The following is a 26,216-nucleotide window of genomic DNA, read 5'->3' on the forward strand; positions in this document are numbered from 1 at the left end:
AATTTATCGCAATTATTACAATTGATTTTGTACACACCGCATCTTTCATGTATCTTTCATTTGAAGATAAAAGAAATTAAAAAACAATCAAATAATTATTCCAGTTGGTTTTCGTCGTAAAGTGCTTGATGATATTCATTGGGCTCATATGAGAGTTCAAGGTTGTCAGATGCGTATGGTTTCTAGGAATTATTTTAAAGAAACATGATGCTCCTAGATTATTCATGACTTAAGATTCTGAAGATATATTATATTATAGAAATTGTAAAAAAGACGGAAGAAAAATCTGTATTAGAATCTGCCATTAATAAAAACTAGGAAATTGAATCGACATTTTTGGATAAAAATTTAAATAAATTTCAAAATACAAATGAAAAATATTATGTAACACAAAATGGCAGAACTGTAACTCCGCCAAAAAGATTAACATATAAGTCATGTCCTAAAATATTTGTAAATTTTTAAATTTTCATTTATCCTAATTTACTGATATATAAAAAATCAAAATAGTTTTAATTAATATTTTCTATTTAATTATACAATATCTAAAAACAATATCTTATTTAAAAAAAAGGAAGATGTTGTAATAAAATGTAGATCATATATTACTAATGACCTAAACTGTTTTGATCAATTTTGTAAATTGTAGCAGAACATATGTATGTTCTTCTACAATTAAGTACAATTAAACATTTTAATTGTAATTAATTTAATATTAATATTAATAATTGTAATTTAATTTAATTTTTGTTGTCTTACAGTAAGCATAAAATGTGCTAATAAGCAACTTTTAACAGTTATCACCTTATGAAATAGATGATGATATTCAATTCATATTATTGAATTTTATAAACGCTTTGCTTACAAGTTGTGTAATAAATGCACAGTAAATTTAAGAGAGGGTGAAAAAGCTTTTTAACCTCTGACCACTGCATGTGGGGAAGTTCACATTTTTCTTTTATGACTTTTAAGAAAGTGTGTAGGTTATAAGGAAAAAATATTTACCGTCCTTCTTTTTAAGTACAGGTGTTAAAAATCATCCAGAGACAAAAATAGACGGATCCAAAATGCCTAAAAAGCATCTGCATGGTCATAAACATCCAAAACTAGTCAAAAATTAGTTTTTTATCTCTATCATGTTTTTGTGTGTCCACAATTCATGAAGGAAAGTAGTAGTCACGGAAGTGCTGGCACAGCACTTTAAGTTACATCGAGAGGTTTCGTTTCGCTTCAGTCTTTTTGTCTAAAACTTCTCCCCTACAAGTCCAGAGGCCTGGATATTTACATACTGTTCCAAACGCACCCTATTTCACGGCACTGTTCCACATTTTCTCACTTACTTGGGGGACACACAGATCTCTATGAATGTCACTATTGCGCACATACCTGAAATCACCTACCATGTTACAAAGGACCTTGTTTTGGAAAGTTTGTATTTGTTTGATGCGCGTTTTCTTGGCGTAACCCCATAACTGCACGACAAACGTCCATATAGGTTTTAATATTTAGTTATATATCAATATCTTATTTCATGCGCCAATATACGAGCTAGGAGCCAATAGTTTTCCCATATTTGTTTTCTAATTTTAGTCTTATTTTCTTAACATGTTCTTTCCAAAGTCATACCTACGTATGTCGCTGTGCTTTGGATTGATACTTTAGCTCCATTGAAATTCAATTGCGGTGTTTACTAAATTTTTGTTTACAGATTTATTTTCATTTAGCTTTATTTTCTATATGTTTGTCCATTTATTTATAATGTTATTTGCCTCAACTCCTTGATATTGTTGTCAACACTAGATCCCACTGCCAATATTGCTGTATCGTCAGCAAATATAAATACAGTCACACATTTTCTAATTCGGGCAAATTGCTTTTATAAGGCACGTGTGATTTAGGACTCAGAATACTGCTTTGAGGCGCACCAGCCCTAATTCCCCTAAGCGTGGAGTACTTCTCTTCCTGTCAATTCGAAAAAACTTCTCATATGAATATGATTCAAGTAACTCCACGAATTGCAAAGGCATCCATTTTTTAAGTTTAAATAATAAATCACCCTGGAAACGTTCAGAAGTATTGTCGAACATATTTGTCTTTCTTCTATCATATTTTCAACAATATTTGTTATTTTGTGCATATACTAAAGCCGAACTGATGCTTTGAAATCAATTTCTTGTTTTCTGTTATCGGCGTAAGCAATTGGTTTCTCTAGCCAACTTTTTCTTATCTGTTATGTATACGATAACACCTATTTTGTCTATCTCGGTGCCATTTGAAACTGCATTCTGCTGTCACAATAATCTTGGATTTTCTGCCTTGAGCTTGCAGATCACTTCTTTGACCTCCCTTCACAGGTTTTCCAATTTTTGCATTACCTCCAGAGGTTTTACTAAAGAAGATAACATTCAGACTTTCTTTCTTTATAACGTTTTCCTTCTAACTTTGCCGATAGAGGGAGATCTTGAAACCCTTGAGCTGTTACCAAACAGGTTCATAACAGGTTTAGCAGGTCAAGCCCCAGCTAAAAGCAGTAGTCTCTGCCGACACTTTAGTAGATAACCCAATCGCATTTACATTTTTAATATTGGACATTTCATATTTAGTTATAAGGGTATATAAGGTATATTGGCTATTAACCCAGCCATGGTTTTTCTAGTCAATCTATTTGTTTTCCAAACATATTTCCTAAACTTTATAGAAATTTAATCGATATATACCTTTCTCATTGCCATGCAAAAGGGTACTGAGTTAAATTACGAAAAAAAAAATGAAAAATTTTCGTAGGGTAAATTCACCAAACTCTAAGCATATTTTCTTTTTATTCCAAAATTTTACTGAAAACACCTTTATATTGAAGAATATATTGGGTACTTTAAATAAATACCCAATATATTCTCAATATACCCAATGCTAACTTAAAATTAATGCAATATATATTCGACAAATTAAAACTGTGAAATCTGCATAAATAGGATGTTTGATAAGAAATAAACGTTCGAAGGCCGTAGCATGTGTGAAGTTCTAAAGCATTCTTAAAATTTTATTTGTGCGCTTCAAAACCATATGACCGTAGTGTAGGGTAGGTCTACGCTAACTAATTTAATAAAAAATGTTTTCTCAGTGTTGCAGTATAATAAAACGAAATTGAGAAATTGTTTAATAGTAGTAATTCTCAAAGCGAAGAGCTTTTGGGAATTCATGAAGTATACCACTGTGAAGATACTAAAGCGCTTGTCAAAACTTATTTTAAAAAGGACTAATTTTTAAGTCGAAAATTACAAACTGTAATTTTATTTTTTTGTAATTTAAAACTAGTCAAAACGATTTTATTTCTGTGTGGCCTAAGAAAACTGTGAAAATTACATTTACGTTCGTGTTTAATAAATTGAAGCGATTTATGTTTAATTTTATTTTCAATAAAATGAAAAGAAATTAATAAAACATTCTCTATTTGATGATTATTTTTGTGTATTGTTAAGAATTCTTCTTATTAACTCTTAAATAACTTTTGTTATTGTATATTTGGTTAACTTTTGTTATTATATCAGTTGTTAATGGGCATCAATGCAGCAACGATGCAAAAGAAAGTTACTGATGCGTTTAACCTTGTTGATGCAATATTATTTTGACTTTTTAGACACTTTCTAAATCATACGTTTTTTGGTGTTTATTTTGAAAAGGTTTTGTATAAAAGTACTCAAATTATTAACAACCAAAAATCTATTAAATATTTTTTTAATTTCAATTAAGTTTTGGAGGTTTTGATATAATGGAATATTTAAAAATATTATATAAATAATATTAAATAATTAACTTTGTTAGCTATTGAGTTAACATAATAATATATTTACTTCTCAGTTTCCATTTAAAAAACTTTGCATCAATACAGAATCACAAAAAAAAAACTGATGCACAACTTATTTAATATAATGCACATACGAGGCATATTTTTGACATTTTCGGACACCAAACTTTAACGTATTATCGTATTGCTGCATTTTCGTACATGATTTTTACATGATTACACATCGATGCTGCATCGATTACTTTTCGCTGTAACGATAATCTAAGATTATTGTTACAGCAAAATACAGCTTCAGGTGGCACCGAGAAAAACAAAATAAGAGTGATCGTGTACGAAACAAATGAGGAAGAGGTCCCTGGAGAAAATGATTGGATTCTAAAACCAGAAGAAACTTAAAGAAGCGAAAAACCAAGACTTCGTCAGAATTGAAATCGGTACTAGAAATGAATACCACCAAAGTAGAAAAATCTTCAGCAAGGAAAAATGCTCAACTGCAAAAATATAAACTTCCGTTGGCAATAGTGAGTAATATAATTAATTACACAGAGGAGAATATAAACGTGAAAGTAAACATGATGAATAACGATCGACTAAAAATAAATGTTGAAAATTAATATAGACTATTAACGAAATCTATTAATAAGGCCAAGTTGGAATGGCATATTAATGAAAATATATTGAAAATTAAAAGTAATGATCAAAAACCTACACCCATCATGTGAGCTACAGTGTGAACTTACTCAATAGTATTCCCGTTATTTTCTTTATAGAAGACAATGACGTGAATGCTGTTAAAAAGTTGCCCCTTTTCATGTAGTCTTTCGATTTTACCGAAGACATAAATAAAATATATAAAACAGAGTTTCAGCCTCTTGGAAGTAATGGGTCCACCCCGCAACGCAAGAGATGTCATACACAAGGATCGGACATACACAAGTATTGTGCCAAAGAACATCTGAATATGTTAATTGTGACGGTAATCATATGACGGCAGAGTGTTATAAAAGAGATAATTTTTAGATCACGTGTGCAAACTGTAAAAAGCCACACAATGCCAGTTACCGGGGCTGTGTAGTGCATAATTAATTTTAGCATAATTAAAAGGAATCAACCTAAACGGGTCCTGGGATGCAATTACCCCAAGAACGATTAATGCTTTTACATCAAATAAGGTTAAATGATGTTACATACTCACAAGCAGTTTCAAAAATTTCAGAAGATTATATAGATAAAAGATCTAAGAAAGGTATGAAAACTAAAGAAATTGACAATAATATAATGCAAAAACCTAAAGATAGTGAAAATAGCAAAATGCATGATACTAGACATGTTACTAAGAATCGGCGAAATTCCACTAAGACTAACCACTATGGAGCCCCGAAAAGATTTCTGCAAAATGTTAGAAAATAAAATGATTGTTGCCAGAAACACACTTAAGCAAATATTGGATCTGCTAGATTAGAAATGCAGATATATAATAAAATCTATAGGCAACTCACCCTCATAATCATTCAAAAGAATGTAGTGTTATTTTAGTTAGAGCCAACATGAAGCATAAAAAATCGCAAATAGAGACGGAGAGGGTTCAACTTGTCATGCTGAAAATTGAATCTACCAAGCAGAGCTTCAATGGTGGTTGAGTATTTTGTCTACCAAGATGTAACATAAAAACGGACATTTTTAAGGCTGCGCTTTTCGGCACCCTAGAAAAACACATAGATTCACTTTCATATTTAAGTTTCGAGAGTCAAAATTCACTAAAAATACTCTATATATATATGCGCAGTCTGAAAATGCGTAGTCTAATAAAATGAGAATAACGCATATTCTCAATAATAAACAGACAAATTCATATCATTGTCCTAACATAAACATTAATCTAATAATCACAAGGTATAAGTGAAAGTATAATAAGAGCTCTTCAGAAGTATAGGCATATCAACCACTGAAAAAATAATCAAAAAACAAACGAAATATAGTAGACCATAGATTGATAAAGATTGTCAGACTTTAATAAGAACAAAAACTTATTGGCATAAAAAACATATACAGGACTATAACAATGTTTGCTTTAAAGAGAAGTATAAGTATTGGTTAAATAAATTAACCACAGAAAAAAGCAAAATCAGCGGGGAATACGATAAAAAGAAATTATTGGAGGTGTGGAAATATTCCAAAAATTTGATTTTGTTAAAAATATTGTTTCTGACAATGTGGAAAAACAAAATAAAAGCAATTCTTTCCATGACACGAACCAATTGTTAAATGACAAAATAATTCAAATTAATGATTGTAATAAATTTTTTTTTTGCAATATTGGAAGCAAAATAGCGGAGCAGAACTGCAACTCCATCTATTATCAATAAAAAGAATAAACAAAAGACTTGAATTCAAAGAAATTAATAATGAAAAAATTTTTAAGTTATTAAATAAAATTAAAACAAATAAGGCTGTACATGCACATGGAATTTTTTCAGCTATTGTCAAATAATGTAAAACGAGACTAATCGAACCACTAAGCGTATCAATGAATTAGTCGTGTGTGCTTGCATTGCAAGCCTGTAGTTTTGAAATTGTGTTTCATTCTGCGGCTGAGATATTTTAAGTTTACTTTATTTCTTCAAAAACACACTCATAATATGCATATAGATATGTTTTTTCCTAATAAATAATAAGATTCTAATGTTCTGAAAAATAATTGCCTTTGAGATCTAATACCTTTTGAGTAATTTATTTTAAAACCTCGCTTTGAGTTATGTCGCATAAAATCGTAAAATACCTTTTGCAATAAACACTTTAAGCGATAAATTACTGTATACGCATGAAATAATTCGCTACTAAAATGCATGCACGTATGTATTTGGAGTTTATAATACATGCGAATAAAACGCGTGACTGTAGAATAAGTTAACACCAATACTAACGTAAATAGGGTAATGCGTAAAGCATACGATTTCTATGCAAAAAGTCCCAAATTCGAACCCTGAAAAAGGCGATTTGCCAGATGAACTTTTTTTTATTGATAATTTTATTTTTTTTAAAATGAAATTTAAAAAGCTTCACCCTTACAAATCAATATCAGCAAGTTCTCGTTCTAAATGTTTTTTTGAAAATACCTTACTTGTAAAAAGTTAAATGCAATAGAATAACATTTTCTTATAAAATTTTGTCCTAAAAATATATTGTCAAGAAGTTTAATGTAAACTTATGTTTTGCATATTGATGCATTTTGCAACAGACCGCGAAAGGAATACATAACTAAATGCGTGCGTACATACTTATTATAAAACAATGTAGATTTTATTAAAACATTACAATTTTTTTAAGAAAGTGATCACTTTTTGTTATAACTCACACTTCCAAATATAAATTTTCATAAAAAATTTATACCACCAAAAGTAAATAAAAAATTACCCCTACAGGATGTAGTACCATTTAGTAAAAAACAGTTACAAAGCATCATGCCTTTTGTCCCATGTCTCTAATCCTTCTAGAAGTACCCGTACTTTTTGGTTCCTGAGAAGTAGCTATATATACAGCCCCGGATTTATCATACATGCAAAGTATGCATTTGCAATGGGCGATAAAAAATAGGGGCGCCATTGAAAACTTAAAAAACCCCTAAATTTAAAAAAAAAAATCTGATGTGGTCAGCACATAACCGACCGCAATGTGTATTGTTTAGTTAAGTGAAAGTGTTACAGAATATTATAGAAATGTCTGTTAAATACTTCTTTCCAATTTTTAGGACATTAGTAAGCTTATAGTTAACATACTTAAAAAAATATAAATTTGGCTCTTAGTAGAGTTTCGCTTTGTGCTACCCGAACTCCCTGAAAGGCTCACCAGTTAGTTTCGGTAACAACCAGAACTCAAATATCAAATTTCAAGAAACTCGATCAATTCGTTCCGTAGATATTATGAAAAATGTGAAATCGGCCCGCAAATCAGTTTTCGAGCCCTGATCTTTCCAAAAAATTTATATGTTCATAGTTTTCATACGAGGAATTTATATATTAAATTTCAATGAAATCGGTTGATTATTTCTCTTTATATACACAAAAATGTATATTTGGCCCGTAGTAAACGTCCAGTTGCTGACGCCTGATTTCTTCCAAAAGTTAGGAGGTTTCATCGCCGGAAGAGCAAAACTTATATATGAAATTTCAAGTAAATCGGTTGAATATGTTCTTCAATATGCTCAAAAATGTAAAACAGGCCCGCTAAAAAGTGCAGTTCCCGAGGCCTGATATATACCAAAAGTTGATCGATCCGTGCCATGGTGGAAATAAACTTACATATAAAATTTCATCAAAATCGGTTCAGCCGAACTTGAGATACACGTGTGCACACACAGACCGACAGACCGACAGACCGACAGACCGACAGACCGACAGGTTGCTAAAAATAGTTTATTTACACTTCCCTACTATGGAGAAGTACGTTCCCACCGAAAACTCGATATGCAAAATTTGTTGCCATCACATAACCTACCTATTGTTTACACAATACGGTCGGTAAAAATTTTCACCCAAAAAAAGGATTCCAAGTTTTTTTTATACATCAATTTATAGCGAAATTAACTTAATAAAATCTACCTACATGCAAACATAATATTTTGTTCTTACACATATTTTCTATTTGCACCATATAACAAAAAATGTTCATAGAATTAAAATTACTCATACATTTCTTTACTCTACACTACTCTTTCATTCTTATTTTTTATGTATTGTATATGCCTATAAACACAGAATATTATTTCACACAGCTGTATACATTCAATCGCTCATATATATAAATGAAATCGTCTCATATAATATACATATATAGAAGCAATGTACGCAACAAATAAAAATATTCAAAAATACACATGTACACATAATTTATATTGCCTAATATGTATAAGATCAACATTCATGCGTACACATATAATTATCTCATAAAGCAAAATTTTTATTTTGCTGAGATTGCTCCCTATCAACACTCGCTCGTACACATATAATTATATCACAAAGCAATGTTTTTATTATGCTTAGTGATCTCCCTGGCTACACTCGTTCGTACACATTATATTTAAATTGTTTCATACATGCAAAATTTTATTTTTGCTTAGTTGTCGCCCACTCACCAAACAAACAAACACATTATTATAATGTATTACGTTTTCTGTATATTATTGCATTAGTAAACAACAAGAACAAAAAAAAAAACAAAAATTAAGAATGAGAATAGAAAGAAATTAGAAAAAGAGAATGAGAGCAATATTCTTAAATGATGGAAAGCATAGCTTGATATTGAGATTGTGTATACCAATATTTTGTTTTTGTTTAACAACAAAAAATTTTGAATGAATTTTAAAATTACATGATCGTTATGAATTTCTAGTACTATGTTTTGCTTTCGTTTTTGAAAAAACTGTTATCAATCACAGAATTAAATATTAATTGGTAATGTCTACTACTTATATTGAATTGAAAAAATGTTGTTTAATAATCAAGTGAATGTTAAGAATTTTTATGCTGAATTGATGTAGTGTAAGTCATCCAAAAAATAAGAGTAAAATAAAATGGCGCATAATTTGTTTCACACATTTATCTCAAAAATTAAAACAGTTAAGCAGCACGACATTCTGAAATTTCAAAACCACAAGTCTATAAATACCAGTAAATGCATTTATTTTAATAAAATCTAAAAAATATAATGAACAGTATAAAAGCTTGTACCAATGTACATAAAAAGCTTAGTTTTCAAGTCACAAATTTTAGAATGAAACTTTGATTTTCTTTAAATTTTTGAATGCAAGTCGAAACTTTTTTTATACGCTGCTTCATTTCTCAGGTGATTTGTGAAATAAAAAGCCAAATTTTATTCGTAAATTTAAAATTACGAATAAAATTTCGCTATGTACAATCATTTAAATATATAAGTAAATAAATTTTTCAAAAAAAGTTCATTTGATATAATTTTCATAAAACCTTTTACAATAAGTTTCACTTACGTCAAAAAGTAAATTTTTTTGGTTGTTAAAATCAAAAAATCAAGTTTAAATGATTGAAATAAATCTGATCATAACTTCATAAAAATACATACAGTTAAATAAACTACCTTGTTTTGATTTATAAAACAAAAAATTGAAAGTTTAGTTCCAGACTTTCATTCTATAATTAGTTCTGCATTCAGCATAATAAGGTTACAAGGAAGTGCTTTATGATGCACAATGTGCAATGCCTATTAAATTTTGTTCACAGTAATAAAATAGGTGAAACGGTTGAGGTGGGGTGAGGGGGGGGGGGGGCCGCACTTTTTAGGAACCGCTTAGGGCGACGAATACATGAGGACCGCGCCTGTATATATATATATTGTAAAATAGGATGGTTTTTAAAGAGTTATACGAAATATGAATAAAATATAGAATTATAAAAGGAAATTCAAAATAATGCGTAGCCTAGTGGGGAGCGTGGTAGTCTGATAGCCGGAAGGTTATTGGATCAATGCTTGCCTGGATGTTGTCGTATTTTTATTGATTATTTAAAAAAAAAATATTTTTTATTTTGTTTAAATTTTTTGTTTTATTTTTTTTTAATATATAACAGATAAATATTATTATAAAAGTTTAAAGAAAATTTCCAAAAAAAATATTGTTATAATAGTTAAGTACATAAATATGTATATATATTTGTTTTAAAGCTTCCTTACTAATTTTTTTAAGCTTTCTATGTGAATTGAATAATATTCAAAACTGTGGTTTGGCATATAAAAACACAAAATTGTTAAATTATAGGGGTAACATACAGAAATAAATTTTTCAAATAAAGAAAAGGTTTAGGCATAAATAAAATAATATTTTTATTCAAATATGTGTATGTACATGAATGTACTAGAATTGAACATTTTAAAATTTTTTGTTCAAAAATTTAGAAATAAAATTTTAAGCACAAACATACATAATTATGAATGTATACCTATTTTTTTAAAACTGCGGGTGAACATATAGAATTAAATTTTTCAAATAAAGAAAAGGTTTAGGCAAAAATAAAATAATAATTGTATTCAAATATGTGTATGTACATATGAATGTAATTTTTCAAATAAAGAAAAGTTTAGGCAAAAACAAACTTATAATGTTATTCAAATATATGTATGTACATATGGATGTGTTAAAATTTATCATTTTACAGTTTTTCGCTTGGAACAAAAATAAAAATAAAATTTTAAGTACATACGTACACATATTCTGTATGTACATATATTTTTTTAAAGCTTGCTGACGAAACATAATATTCAAAACAATAACAAATGAAGCATTAATATTCAGATGCCACAAAACATCTAATGTCTTTGACAAAAGCTCACATTTATTTACGTTAAGATTAATTCGATTTTCCGAACCAAAAACATGTGAGATCATTATATTTTCAAATATTATTTATTTTTCGGTTTGTGTTTCTAATAATAACGTAAAAATGAATCATTTATTTCTTGGTTTGTGTTTCTAATTATAAAAAGTATAAAAGAAAAACGTGCTTTTGTTATACAAAAATTTTTTCAGAAAATCTTAAAAAAGAGCTATTTCGGAGCTAAAAAGTTCCAATGTCAAATTTTTCTGGGACCCTAGAGGCAAAACCCTATATATATATATAATGAAAACAAAATGCCAGACATATTTAAAATAGCCAGAGTAGTACCATTCTATAAAAATAAAGCTAAAAAAAACGATTTCAATAATTTTAGACCAATATCTATTCCATCCATCTTTAGCAAAATAATTGAAACATATATTAACGAGCAAGTAATAGAGTCCCTCCAAGAAAACGAACTATTGCGCAAATTTCAATATGATATTGCAAAACAATCATATTGAAATTTGATGTGGTAACCCGAGTTAAAAAAAATATCAAAACAAAAAAAGTTGGTCTCATATTTTTAGACCTAGAAAAATATGCAATAGACAGGAAAGTATTATTGGAAATACTATGAGACAACAGAATAAAGGGCAACGAATATCAATGGTTTCAAAGCTATTTATCTAACAGATACCAATTAGGCTCATTAGTCCTGCTATTATTTTCGTGTTACATTAGCGGTCTTACAAAACTCCCATGCGTGGAACGATGTATTTATTTCCAGACGACCTCGAAATAATCTATGCCGAAAATAACCATTCTGACATAGAAAGTTATATGAATCAAGAGATGCCACTAATATCTGATTGGATGTCAAAACACAAGCTCATTGTTAATGCGGATAAAACAAAATTTATGGTAATAAAAGCCTTATTAGCTAATGAATATAAAACTTGATTTAAAGTACAACAACAAAGCAATTGAAAAAGTGTCTAAATATAAATAGGAATTGTTTTAGGCGCAAATATAAAATGGACTCCACAAGTCAACGAAATACTACCGAGAAGTCGAAGAATAGCAGGGTTACTCAAGAAATTAGGAGCAAGACTTCCAACCAACTTAAAAAAAAGTCTTAGTATAGTCTTTTTCACAGCGTATTCGTACAGTATTGGAGTTTTGGGTAATACCTTTAACGGAAATATTAGAATCCTCCAGAGATTGCAAAACACAGCTATTAAGAATTTATTTGCATTAACCATGAGAACCCCAACATGTCTTACATACAAAAAGCATGAAATTCTCCAAATAGAAGACTTTATTCGATATTCTCAAATTCAACATATTCACAACATAAGAAAAAAATGAGATAAAAACAAATATAGACATAACCACCAAAGCGAAGTACGTCATTATGATACCCGAGGCGCGCAGAAATTAGAATATCCCAAGAACCACAATTTACAAGGCCTGGAACCAATACTTTGCAGTGGTACAAAAGAATACAATGCGTTGTCACTTATACACGCAATATAAAAAATTTAAATGAGTACAAATTAAAAAAAAAAAGAAAGATCAATATCTTGTTTAACTACTAAATGAATTTAATATTTTTGTATTTGACTTTTGCTATTATTATATTCTATTATTTCTGTAGTTATCTACTGCACATAGAAATTCTTTTACTTATTTATAGTATTTTTTATTAATTTATAGTAATTTATTTAGAAAATTATTTATAGTAATTTTTATATTTTAGTTATAAGTAAAAAATAAGAATATACGCACTCTGTACCAGCAAGTTAGCTTTTTTTGAGTTTATATAATAAATGAAATGAAATTGCCGAGAAGAGCATTGACATTTTTGAAAAAGGTAATAAATGCAACAGTGAACTTGAGGTACATTTCTAATTACTGGGAAGTAGCAAAAGTTATAAGAGAACCGGGGAAACTCTTAAATGAGACTGATTTGTATATGACCTTGCAAATTGTTGTTAACACGGGTGATGCCGATAATAGAAAGTATAGACAAATATGATCCACAATATTTCATGACATGACCCAGGCGTTTGATATATTTTGGGACAACGGTTTGCTATTTAAACGTAGGAAACTGATACGTTAACAATTCGTAAAGATTCTTGAATCATATTTATCTGAAAGACGTTTTTGAACCAAGCAGACAAGGAGCACTCCACGCTTAAAGAAATTGGAACGGGTTTGTCTCAAAGCTTTATTCTGGGTGCTATACTATACACGCTTCACACAAGTTATTGGAGAATGTAACTGCGACTACATTTTGCCGACAATACAGTAATTGGTAGTAAAATCTGGTGTTGAAGAATCAACAAGAAAATTACAAGAAACAAATAACAATATAAGTAATAAATAAATGGAAAATAAAGTTAAATGAAGGTAAATCTGTACATTTAAATTTCACAAACAAAAATTTAGTAAACCCACAGCAACAAAATTTGAATCAATAAGTACTAGAGTATTAATCTAAGACACAGTGAAATACCTAGATGATTTTGGATGTCAAGCTCAGATAAAAGGAACACATCAAGAAGAAAATAATTTAACAAGAAAACAAATATAAATCAAGGTGTTGGTATATAACCAAGTATTAAAGTCTAGACGGACGTATGATTTACAGCTTTGGGGTTGTGCCAACCAAACACACATCAAACAAATAGAAACTTTCCAAAACAGGATCCTTCGTAATATGGTGGATAATCCCCGTTATGTGCTTAATAGCGACATTCATAGATCCACTGACAATAGGACAAATCCACTGACGATAGGTTTGACCATCCACTATTGATAGGTTTGACGACAGTTAAGGTTCGCCTATATTTTTCTTTTGAGGATTTTTAGCACATGTATTTAAAAGAAAAAAAACAACATTTTGAATTTATAAAAACGAGAAACATAATTTATTCGTTCAAAATATTTTAAATATTGCTTGTATTGACATTATTTATCACTCACTTTTTCTGAGAACGAAGCTGTCTGTCGGTCGATCTGTCGGTCTGTGTGTGCACGCGTGTATCTCAAGTTCGGCTGAACCGATTTTGATGAATTTTTAGGTCTAAGTTTATTTCAGCTGTAGCACGGATTGATCAACTTTTGGTATATATCAGGCCACGGGAACTGCACTTTTTAGCGGGCCTGTTTTACATTTTTGACCATTTTGAAGAAAACATTCAACCGATTTACTTGAATTTTCATATATAAGCCTTGCTCGACCGTCCGCGAAAGCTCCAAACTTTTGGAAGAAATCAGCAACTGGACGTTTACTACGGGCCAAATATATATTTCGTACATAAAGAGAAATAATCAACCGATTTGATTGAAATTTAATATTTAAATTTTTCGTATTAAAACAATGAACGACAAAGAAGTATTTAATAGTCATTTTTATAATATTCCGTAACACTTTCACTTAACTATACAATAAACATTGCGGTCGGTTATGTGCTGATCATATCATATTTTTGTTAATAATATATAATATAAGAGATTGGAAACCGTTCAAAATAATCTTTGTGTCTTTTCAATATCTACATTTTGTTCATCTTCACATTCAATATCCGTTCATTCTTGACTTTGAGATAAATCTATATTAAGTTACATAAAATGCTTAATTAAATTTTGCAGAATTATTTGCATTTGACATGCATTGGTCTACGTCATACTTTTGGAAAGATCTGAATTAGTATATCAAAGTTTTTTTGGAAACTTCCGTTCTAATTTCTATTTTAATGAAATTTTTAACTATTTTGGAATTTTAGAAAAAGCAATTATTGGTATTTGGTACCACAGAAGGCAAATTGAATTTCATTTTAATATTCATGTCTAAGGGCTAACTAAAAACACTGTTTGGAAAAGTTGTTTTTATCGGAAAAGTTTTGGTTTGTTTGAATAAGTTATATAACATGTCTCTGAAAAGTTTAAATTGATTTGAGAAGCCTTAGTTCACAGTTCTTTCGCACTGAATCTCTTGGCGCTTCAAGCAGGATTATGAGATAAACTTCTATTTCGAGTATCTGGGTCAAAAATAACTTCAATGCATAAAAAATACAAACACTTCGCAAAACTCAATCTTCTTCAAAATAGTAGAAGGCTGTTTATAGCAGTGATCTGCCCACGGATGTCAGTTGGATTTCAAAAGCAAAAAAGGATTGTTCAAAACGTGGAAGAAAAATTCCCGAATCAGACCAAACGACATGGACTTGCATATTGCAGTTACAAACCAAAAGCGCCTTATTATATTTAAAGAATTTAATATTGAAAGCAAAATTTTTCCCTCATTGAAGTTAGGGTTAAAAGTTTTTGAAGAAATAAGTAATATCCCAAAATAATTTTTTCATTTTTAGTGTATTTCTTTTTTTTCACTTTCCAGCGCACTAAATCTTACATTTAATTCTATCTATTCAAAGAAGTAAAAAATAAAGATAGTTTAATGTCCACAAAAAAAAAGTTTTAGTTTTTGTAATAGCATGCCAAACTTTGATTGTACAAAAATTATTATATGTACATATCTAAAAACACTAACAAAAATTTTAAACTCTTCGTGAGATATAAACAGTATTGGGATATTATAATTTTTTTCATAATAGCGTTTTTAAAAAACTTGGAAATCTTTGAAAATATCATCATAAATGTCTCAATTTTGTTGAAAAAAAACTTTGACGCGTAAATTGTTAAAATAAACGGAAACATTCTAGTGCCGGTGTGGTGTAATTGTGCTTAACGTGGAAACCTCAAGTATTGGAATGTTCATAATACGTTAATAAAATGAAAAGTTCCGTTAGTTATTCAATTTGAGGAAATACACAACAAGCTTAGAATTGTCCTTGCCGATTGTACAAATGATGGGACAACTGTCGATTCTCCAGGCCAGACACAGGGGAATTCACACAAAGGTTTCGAAGTTGATGGAGCAACGGAAGGACGGAGGAATTAGACAAACTATTTTATAATATAAACGATCTGTTTTCTGAAAAAAGGTAACAAAGTTTAAAAAAAACAACAAACTATAATAACAAAATCAAAAAAATTCAATGTTGTAACAAAATTAAATAAGGTAAAATCTGATAAAGTGGATATTATATTACTTCAATTCGTATTTTTAACTACTGACTAGAATTTTTAAGCAGAAAAAGTTCATTATTGAAGTATGTGCTTTAGTTTTGTGTTATAACTAAATTCGGTAATGATATTTATTCAAAAAATAGTAAAATCTGTCAAAAACAAAAAAAAAATTTTAAATTTTTAATGTGGTGTCAGGAATAATGTCGCTGGCCGAATAAAAATGGTCCAAGTTTATATCATGTCATAACTCGAAATGTCGCATGTCGGGGACGTAGTGTATAAATTTATTTTACTTTCAGAATACATAAAAATTGGGAGTACATTCTCAATCTTCTATACTGGAAGTACAGAAAATAGGAACAAGTGGCCAATCATCATCGGATGTGACGCAAATGCACATCACGAAGCGTAGGGAAATAGCAACATTAACACTAGAGGTGAGTCCTCTGGCTGGAAATTGTCGGAGGAGTCTTCTATGCTGAACCATAGAATCATCCAGTTCGGTCTAAGGGGATTGATGGAGGAGACTGGAAGAAATACAGGAAAGATCTGACACTGTCATATGCCTCGGCCAGAACTGTGGCCAGGCATCCCGTGGTGATTAAAGGGACTGTAAGAAAATGTGGGGAGACAATGGATGAAACTTTTGAATCCAACTGTCCCATTGGTATGCCAAGGGATTCTACGGATGCACCTTGGTGGGCGCGAAGATTGGAGAACACGAGGGGCAGAGTTCATAAGGTTTTGAATAAAGCTAAGCGAGACGGTACTTAGGAAGAAAGTGAACTTAACAGCATATAGAAAACCCGCAAGTGAAGGCGCGATTGAAAGAATGAGATAAACTGTTAGAACTTTCCAGCGCTTGAAAGAGCCGAGAGGAGATAAGATTTCACCAGCACTTAAATCATGAAGCAAATCATGCCTTTTTTAATAAAAAATATTTAGGAACAGCTTAATTCTGGGGTGCATCGCTGAATCCCGGAAAATACGTAAAAAAAGTGAATATTTCCAATATAAAAATGAAGCGCTTTGTTAAAAATTGAAGAGTTTGTAAAAAATTTTCTTTGCGTGAATAAAAAAGATTCGTTTTCACTTTAACTTTCATTAAAAAACAATAATTTTATTTTAATTTCAAATTTCGTTCCTATATTATAATAGATAGAAATTTTAAAAAGGAATTGTAATTGATGAAACTCAATGAAATTAAATCAAAGCAAAATGCTAAAAAATTTTTGATAGGAATTAAAACGTAAAGCAAAAATATTTAAAAGAAATTAAGAAATTAAATAAATATTACCTGTCTCTTTTTGAATTTTCAATGTTCAAATGCAATCTCAAATTTAAATATTCTATTAAACCATGATCTTCCATAAGCAATGGTACATGATATATAGAGGATAAATCATGAATACAAATCACTTGTTCTGGTCCGACGTGACAAAAATTGCTTATTTTGTCCTTAACGTCCTGTCCTATAGGTTTTTCTGATCTACAAACAATCAAATCTGGAGATAAACCCAAGCCTCTAAGTTCTCGAACAGAACTTTGTGTAGGTTTCGTTTTTGGCTCGCCTGTTGATTTAGGCATAGGTATAAGCGAAACATGTGCAACACAGAAGTTTTCACGTTTAACACGAAACTGAAATTGTCGAAATGCCTCCACGAAGGGCATGCCTTCTATGTCCCCTATAGTTCCTCCTAATTCAATGATACATACTTGAGGTGTAGAGCTTCCGCGAACTGGGCGTTCAGCAACATTTTCCACCCAATTCTGTATGGCATCAGTGATGTGCGGCACAACTGAAATATATAAAATCTTTTATTGACATTATAATTGCTATCTGCATTTAAATGTATGCATTTTTCCGTACTGCTACACAAAAAAAATTGTTTTTTCCTTTTCTAATTATATGTATAAAGTGTTTAAGGTTAACTGAAATAAATTTAAATTATAAGCGTAAAATCCTTTTTTGAAAATTGGTGAAAAATTATGTAAAATTGAAGTCCTAAAACTCCTACAAAATAAAGTTAATTATTCTTTGATAATATTAGTAAAATTATATATTTGATATAATTATTTGATAATATTAGTAACTAAAACTAAAAAAGTAACTAAAAAAAAAAAAGAAAACTGAACCGTATTAATATTTTTAAATGTTTCATTATATTAAAACTTTTAAAACTTATCGAAATTAAAAATTTTTTAAAAACTTTTCAATTGTTAATTTATTTATTTATTTATAGTTAGCTCAAACATTTTACAAAAATTAAAATTCAGGAACACACATACATATGTATATACACATTTTTTAGGCTTTAACAAATAATTATTGACTTAAACATTAATTAAAAATAAAAGAGGCTATACTTAACTACATGTAAGTAAATAGAAGTTTTTTCATCGTGTCATTCGTCAGTGAAAAGTCAAGTCTGTGCTTATTGCATTAATGCAGCATTTTGTTAACAGATTCGTGTTTCCCATAATTGTTCCTTTGAAAAGGATCAGAGGAGCCAAAACTAAGATTAGAGTTAGTAACACTTTTATTTAAAATTTAGGGAGAAATTATGTCAATTTTTATAAGCTGAAAAATTTATAACACATCTGCGACATCACGTCTTTTGTCTAGTATAGGTAAATCAATTAATTTGAGACTGTGTTCATAAGGTGGAATAGCGATGAGGTCTTCCCGAGGGAGAAGGCGTAGTGCGGACCTCAAACATTTTTCTTGAATACACTCAATACTGTTAATATATATGTATTATAATAGGGTGATCATACTTGTGAAGCATATTTAAGATGAGGAGGGACAAGACACGAATAGACCGATTTCGAGACATAGGGATCATTAAACTCCTTTGACCAGCGTTTAATGAAACCCAACATTGAGCTTGATTTGCGTATGATATGGTTGTAGTGATTATTGATTGATAACTTGTTATTGAAGCAAACATCTAAATCCTTAATTGAATCGACTCAACTAAGAGCTGGGCCATTTAAAGCATACTCGTAGTTAGTTAATAATGGCCGTCTTTGCCTAGAGTAACACATTAAAATTTCCAAAAAAAATATTGTTATAATAGTTTGGAAAAATTCGCAAATATTTTAAGAACATATGTGCATACATTTACATTAGTAAAATAAAGATATTTTCCAACTTCATATGTCAACAATAAAAGTGTGAAAACAATTCAAGTACAACTTGTGGAAGGAGTAACAACTGTAAAAAAAAATAGCATATGTAATAACAATAGTGTTATCAAACTGGGAATCTAAAAATAAAAAAGAAAAAAGTAGAATACCACACCAAAAATGACATTAAGTTAAATAAACTTATAAGTAAAAAAAAAACATTCCGACAAATTTTTAAGAGTGAATTAGTACTTGTCTTTCTGCATGGAAACACAGAATTCTTTTTTGTTCATTCCCTTGAAAATACTACTTTCATCGTCGCGATCAATAATGTTGTTTTCGTTTTGAAGTGGTAAGGGGTTAATTCATGCTTATGATACGAAAATTTTCAAAAAACTTAGTTCTCTAATTGTTGATGTTAGATAATGATACATTTTCAAGCAGATCTAAATAATATTTAAAGATAGTATAAAAATAACTTGAAAATCAGTGTCAGTAAATGCGAACTGGTGTGTTATTCCAGACAAAGGTAACCTATAATTTCAGATTGCCATCTAAGGCTGGTAGTCGTGTCGTATGCAAATAGCCAATAAAGTGACGTCATATTTAAGTTCTATAATGGGCGATTACCAAGTGCTATCTGCTTTGAAGTGATGACAAATGTCAAAATAATCGCATACACTGGTTCTGTAAAACTTTTCCTACAATGTGGTGGTAATTTTTTATCACTTCAATATTTACATTCGATTGGCCATCACATCGAAGTCTTCTGCTATAAATAGAATGATAGAATAATTTTGATGTAGTTATTGTGCAAGTAATGCCATCAAAAATATATAAAAAGTAAAAGAAAAAAGCATAAACTAGACCAAAACTAGGGCAAGGTAGGGTTGCAAATTGCTAAACAATATTGAATTACCCTTACATACGTAACCATGAGATTTGAAATAATCTTAATTCCGTCAATAATTTATGTAGTTATTGTGCAAGTAATGCCATCAAAAAATATATAAAAAGTAAAAGCAAAAATCATAAATGGGTAATGCATGAAATAATTAAACACATAAATATTCGCGATTGTTATTTACAAATCAAAAAGAAAATATAAAAACGATCAATGATTAAATGACAATGATTGAATTATCTTTGTATAATGAATCTAAAAATGAAGTTTTACGCCTAATCTGTACAACCAAAGCTAAATTATCTACCGAAGAAATAATAAGAGAAAAAAATAGTTATAGGAAATTATGCAATTTCTAACAAATATTAAGGAAAATTGTAATTATAAATAATAAAGATATTTCGGCACGCAAAAATAGTTTTAAGATAGTAAAGTCGTATAATACAAAAATTGAAAGGTTTAACCATTTTTTGGAATACGAATATTCTTTGTCGAAAATCAAATCACATACTAAAGAGAAACGCGAACTGTGATTTCGAACTAACACCAACAAACCAGGTGGAAGTGAAGAATATAATTGAGCAACTAAAACCGACAGTTGCTATGAGATATGATAGCATATCTGAGAAATTCCTCTAAATATTTTTAGAAAAATTAACCTGTGTCTTCTGCGGCTTTTATGCAAAAAGATCATTTAATATGTATATTTATTTAAAACTACACAATTTAATTTAATAATAGTGTTCATTTTCGAAATCAGAGTTATCATAATTAAGCCAAGTTTAAGTACATATATAAAGAGAAAGTGTACGAAAGTGTTTGCAATAATTTAATAAAGTTGGGTCAAACCAGTGGTTTGTATTGCAGCACTTTTCCCTTCAACAAGTGAAAATTCTGCTTTTAAATACAGTCTATGTATACCTATCACACTATTAAAAATATTTTCATTCATATACAAAACTACTTCTAGGATTGCATACATGCAGTCTTTGAAATAAAGCAAAAATTAATATAAAGAAGGGTTAACATAATGCTCGATTTTAAGGTTTAATTGTGTGAGTTAAGAAAAATAATTATATTTTTTAATATCAAGGAATTTACCGTTAACTGTTTGCGTTTATAGATATTTGAAAAAGCTTGCGGTTTCGAAAATATAGGGTGTCAAAAATTCAAATTTTACAAATTTCAAAGGGCAATAACTTGAGAGGGGGTGGAGATGGAAAAAATTTTCTTCTAACAAAATGAATTATTTGTTAATGTCTAAAAGCCCTTAAAATTTCAAGCTTCTACAGGCTGGGGTCTAGAAGAAAAACGACATCAAAAATTTGGAAAATAAAGGACTTTAGATAACGGTAAATTTGAATGGCCATTTTGTTTTTCTAAAGTTTAACTATAGTATTTCTGCGTTTGCAAAATTTCAAAAATGCTTACGGTTTCATTGCAACAAATAGTTAAAAAAGGCCATTTTTAAGGTTTTGGGGGGGGGGGGGTATAACTTCTAGAGGGGGGAGATAGGTAAAAATTTTGTTCTACGGAAGTAAGTTTCTAGTAAAGATCTATGTACATATAAAATTTCAGCTTTCTATCTTCAAGGATGTAGAAGTTTTGTAAACAAAAAAAGTGTCCACGGACGGACGGACAGAGTGAAACTAATAAGCACTTTTTTTCAAAAAATTTTTGAAAAAGTGCTAAAAACTAAGTCAGGAGTGGAGAACCTTTACTACGAAAGATTTCAACATCACAGTCCCCCGAGATTTAACGTAGTAAGAAAGAAATAAAAAAAATTGCATCACAGAATTGAAATAAAAATAATACATCTGGATGGTCATAAATTCCTAAAATTAGTCAATCTGGCAAACCATTAGTTTTGCTCTATCATATTTTTGTGTCTATATTCCGTGAACGAAGGCACGTAAGTGCTGTCATAGCGTTTCAGGCTAATTTCAGAGGCCTCGTTCGCTTCAGTTTTTTTGTCCAACACCAGTTCCTCATAAGTCGAGGGTCTCGAAACTTACATGGTGTTCCAAATGCGTCCTACGTTTCATGGCACAATTCCTTATTTCTCCATCTACTTGGCGGACGCCCAGATCTCTATGAATTTTACTGTTCTGGGATGTTGGTATTTGTTTGATGTACGTTCGCTTGGCACAATCCCATAACTGCAAACCATACATAAATATAGACTATATCATTTGATTATATATCAACAGTTTATTGTATGTTGGCAATCGAAACCTACACCCTAGGAACCAATAGGTTTTTCTATATTTGTTTTCTAATTCTATTCTCCTCTTCTTTAGATGTTCTGTCCAGAATACAACCTTAGGCACACCAGTATAAATTTCCCAAAGCGTAGAGCACTTCTCATTCAATTTCTCATTTAATTTGTCATTTTCTATTATCGGTATTAACCTTGTTAACGACAATTTTTCAAAGAGTTTTGATATTGTTGGTAGCAGCGTGTTGTGGTTACACCACCGATAAAATGTTGAATCACTGGCATAAATTTTACACTCTTTAAAAAATTTCCTAAATGTAGGTCAATCATAAAGTTGATTGACATTTTCAACATATTCACAACACCGGTTGTAATTTTAATTAGAAGAATTTTAAGCCATGCTTCTTCTTCTTTTCCGGAACGTCACCGCGCACATATATGACAATAATTAAATAAGTAAAAAAAAAATAAGAAAAGGAAAAGCTTAAAATTTTCAATCTAAATTAAGCAAATAAATAAAAACTAAAAAAAGATTAAATTAAGTTAATAAGTTAAGTGAAATGTTAAATTTAGAATAAAATCTACAAGAAATCAAATTAAGTATAAAATAAATAATATTTCGAAAAATTTCAATTTATAAAATTCTAAATAGAAATACATAGTTAATAATAAAAATTATATATAAGTCTGTGTAACAAAAATTATAATTATAACTTAAGTTAATCTTACAAACTAATTATTAAAAGTTAAACCTTAATTCTGAAATTAATCAAATAAAGTATAAAGATAAATTATAAACTAATAAAAAAATGTGTTTTTCATTTCGCTTGACTAAAATTGTGCACTTACACTTAAAAACATAAAAACTAAAAATTGGTATCAAGGCATATTGTCAAAATACCAAGATTGGTATTTTGACGCCTACCTCGAAATATAAAAATGCACCTTAAAAAAACTGAGAAGTGCATTTGAATAAAATATTTTTTATGATTAATAAAAAATATAATATAAATTTTAAAAAAGTAGATAAACATACACATACATATATAACATAACAATAAAAAGCACAAATATCACACAAATAAAATAATTAAAACATACAAAATAAGTAAAAAAAAAGCATTATTTTCCTTTTTTAAAAGCATAAGTAAAAGAAGGGCTTTCAAAAAAAGAAAATAATATAAAAAAAAACTTCAATAAAAAAAGCATTCGACCCAAAACATTGCTGAAAACCACGCCAAAACTTTTCAAGGAATTTATACTGCTACAACGTAATTTTCAGTAACCGTTGCTGGAAAATTACGAATAATAGAAAGCGGGAAACATACGATCGGCATAGCAACAATCATCCCAGTAACATCAAGATATCAACGTGATCATAGCTACATTCCTGAGTAACACTATATCAACATTAACATAGCTACTAATCACAGCAACATTCCTGTAGAACATCAACAATACCGCAGAACTCCTCTGTTTTTCTTTTCACCTGAATTATATACAAAATATACAAATCCATATGTATATCCTATCTTTATATAGAAATTTAAAGGTATTTAATTAAGGTTGGTGATTCTTTATAATTAACATAAAAGGGTGAGCAAGTGTAGTGTAATATTACGTGCATTGAAATTTTCATCTATTTAATAATATGTAAAATATAGAATATTATACGCATGCATGTTGGTATCTGTACATGTATTACGCGTACATGTAATATACATATGTATGTATGCATATACATTCTAGACAAAAATTTGAAGATTTTAATTAAAGGTTTTTTTTTAATTTTTTTTTAATAATATTTAAATAATTTTTAATACATTTTTTTTCTTACATTATGTACATAGCTTTACATATTTCAATTGCGCCATAATTATAAATTCTTTTTATTTATATATAAATAACTTCTTAAAAGTAAACATTTGCCCACACACTTGTATAGCTCTTTCAAATTTTTTTCTCCTTGACAAAAGCAGAAACAAAAGTGGCAATAATAATAAAATTTAATTAAACATACGAAAAAGAAATAAATTTAGTATTTTGCGTCATACATGCGTATATATCGATTTACATTATACTCATAATATCATATTTATCAAAAGAATTTAATTATCATAAATTTACTCATATGCTAAATATAATAACAAGAAGCATATGATTACGTTAATTTTACCTGCTCTTGAAAATATTAATAAACATATGTATAAAGTGTATCTAATAATAAGTAATTCGACTCATTCCATTCCGCTAGTTTTCATTTGCATCTTGCTTCCAAATTCTTAAAATATTCCATTTTTTATACCCTGCACTTCGTGAAGGGTATATTAACTTTGGTATGGAGTTTGTAACTACTTGAAGGAGTCATCTGCGGTATGGACATATATATATATTCTTGCTCAGCGTAAAATTCTGCGTCGATTTAGACATGTCCGTCTGTCCGTCCGTCCGTCCGTCCGTCCGTCCGTTCGCACGATAACTCAAAAACGAATAATGCAATCGACACCAAACTTTCACAAGTTTTTTCTTTTGTGCCAAGGACGAGCCCTATTGTTATTGGACTAATTCGGACAACGGGTTCGGGTAGCTGCCATACAACTCAAAGAGTTTATTTTAAATATTTCAAAAACTAATAAAGCTATAAATATAAAATACATGTGTGTATCTTATATTAAAATCTTTGTATACATGTGTCCAATTATATTCTACACATGCTCTAAAAATTATAATGTGATAGCTGCACCGGTTCGGGTGGCTGCCATACAACTTTAACAGCAAATTTTTTATATTCGGCAAAATAATAAAGTCAGATTCATGAAACTTGGCAGTCATGTGTCCAATTATAGGTCAAATATACTTCTGAAATTTTAGAGGAATTGCTTTACAGGTTCGGGTACCTGCCATACAACTCCAGAAGCTAATTTTAAATATTTGGAAAAATAATAAAGTCAGATTCATGAAACTTGGCAGTTGGATGTCCGATTATAGATCAGATATATTTGTGAAGTTTTAGAGGAATTGCTTGACAGGTTCGGGTACTTGCCATACAACTCCAGAAGCTAATTTTAAATATTTGGAAAAATAATAAAGTCAGATTGATGAAACTTGGCAGTTGTGTGTCCAATTATAGATCAGACATATTTCTAAAGTTTTAATTGGATTGCTTGACAGGTTCGAGTAGCTCCCATACAAGTCTTAAAGCTTATTCTTAATATTTGGAAAAATAATAAAGTCAGATCCATGAAACTTGGCAGTTGTGTGTCCGATTATAGATCATATATATTTGTGAAGTTTTAGTGGAATTGCTTGACAGATTCGGGGACTCGCCAAACAACTCCAAAAGCATATTTTAAATATTTGGAAAAATAATAAAGTCAGATTCATGATACTTGGCAGTTGTGTGTCCGATTGTAGATCAGATATATTTGGGAAGTTTTGATGGAATTGTTTGACAGGTTCAGGTACTTGCCATACAACTCCAAAAGCTAATTTTAAATATTTGGAAAAATTATAAAGTCAGATTCATGAAACTTGGCAGTCGGATGTCCAATTATAGGTCAGACATATCCGTGAAGTTTCTACAGAATGACTTCACAGGTTCGAGTAATTGCTACACAATAACGAAAGGTGCAGGGTATTATTCAATCGGTTTATACCGACTGAAACGTTTTTACTTGTTTTAGAAATAGATGGTAATAAGAGTTGTGTAGGCAAGAAAGA

At 29.7% G+C, this 26,216-nt stretch overlaps 1 protein-coding gene across 2 annotated transcripts in view; it reads right to left on the minus strand.

Annotated features, from left to right (window-relative positions):
• Positions 1–26,216, minus strand: part of LOC129616649 (CTP synthase-like) — an 82,646-nt gene that overhangs the window by 19,119 nt on the left and 37,311 nt on the right. For both annotated transcript variants that reach the window (XM_055532283.1, XM_055532282.1), the window contains one exon: positions 17,543–18,044. In XM_055532283.1, the coding sequence (XP_055388258.1) occupies positions 17,543–18,044 (502 nt within the window). The remainder of the gene's footprint in view (positions 1–17,542; positions 18,045–26,216) is intronic.

Source organism: Condylostylus longicornis, unplaced genomic scaffold (genome assembly GCF_029603195.1).
Source record: "Condylostylus longicornis isolate FDR11 unplaced genomic scaffold, ASM2960319v2 ptg000265l, whole genome shotgun sequence".
In the NCBI taxonomy this organism is placed as follows: domain Eukaryota; kingdom Metazoa; phylum Arthropoda; class Insecta; order Diptera; family Dolichopodidae; genus Condylostylus; species Condylostylus longicornis.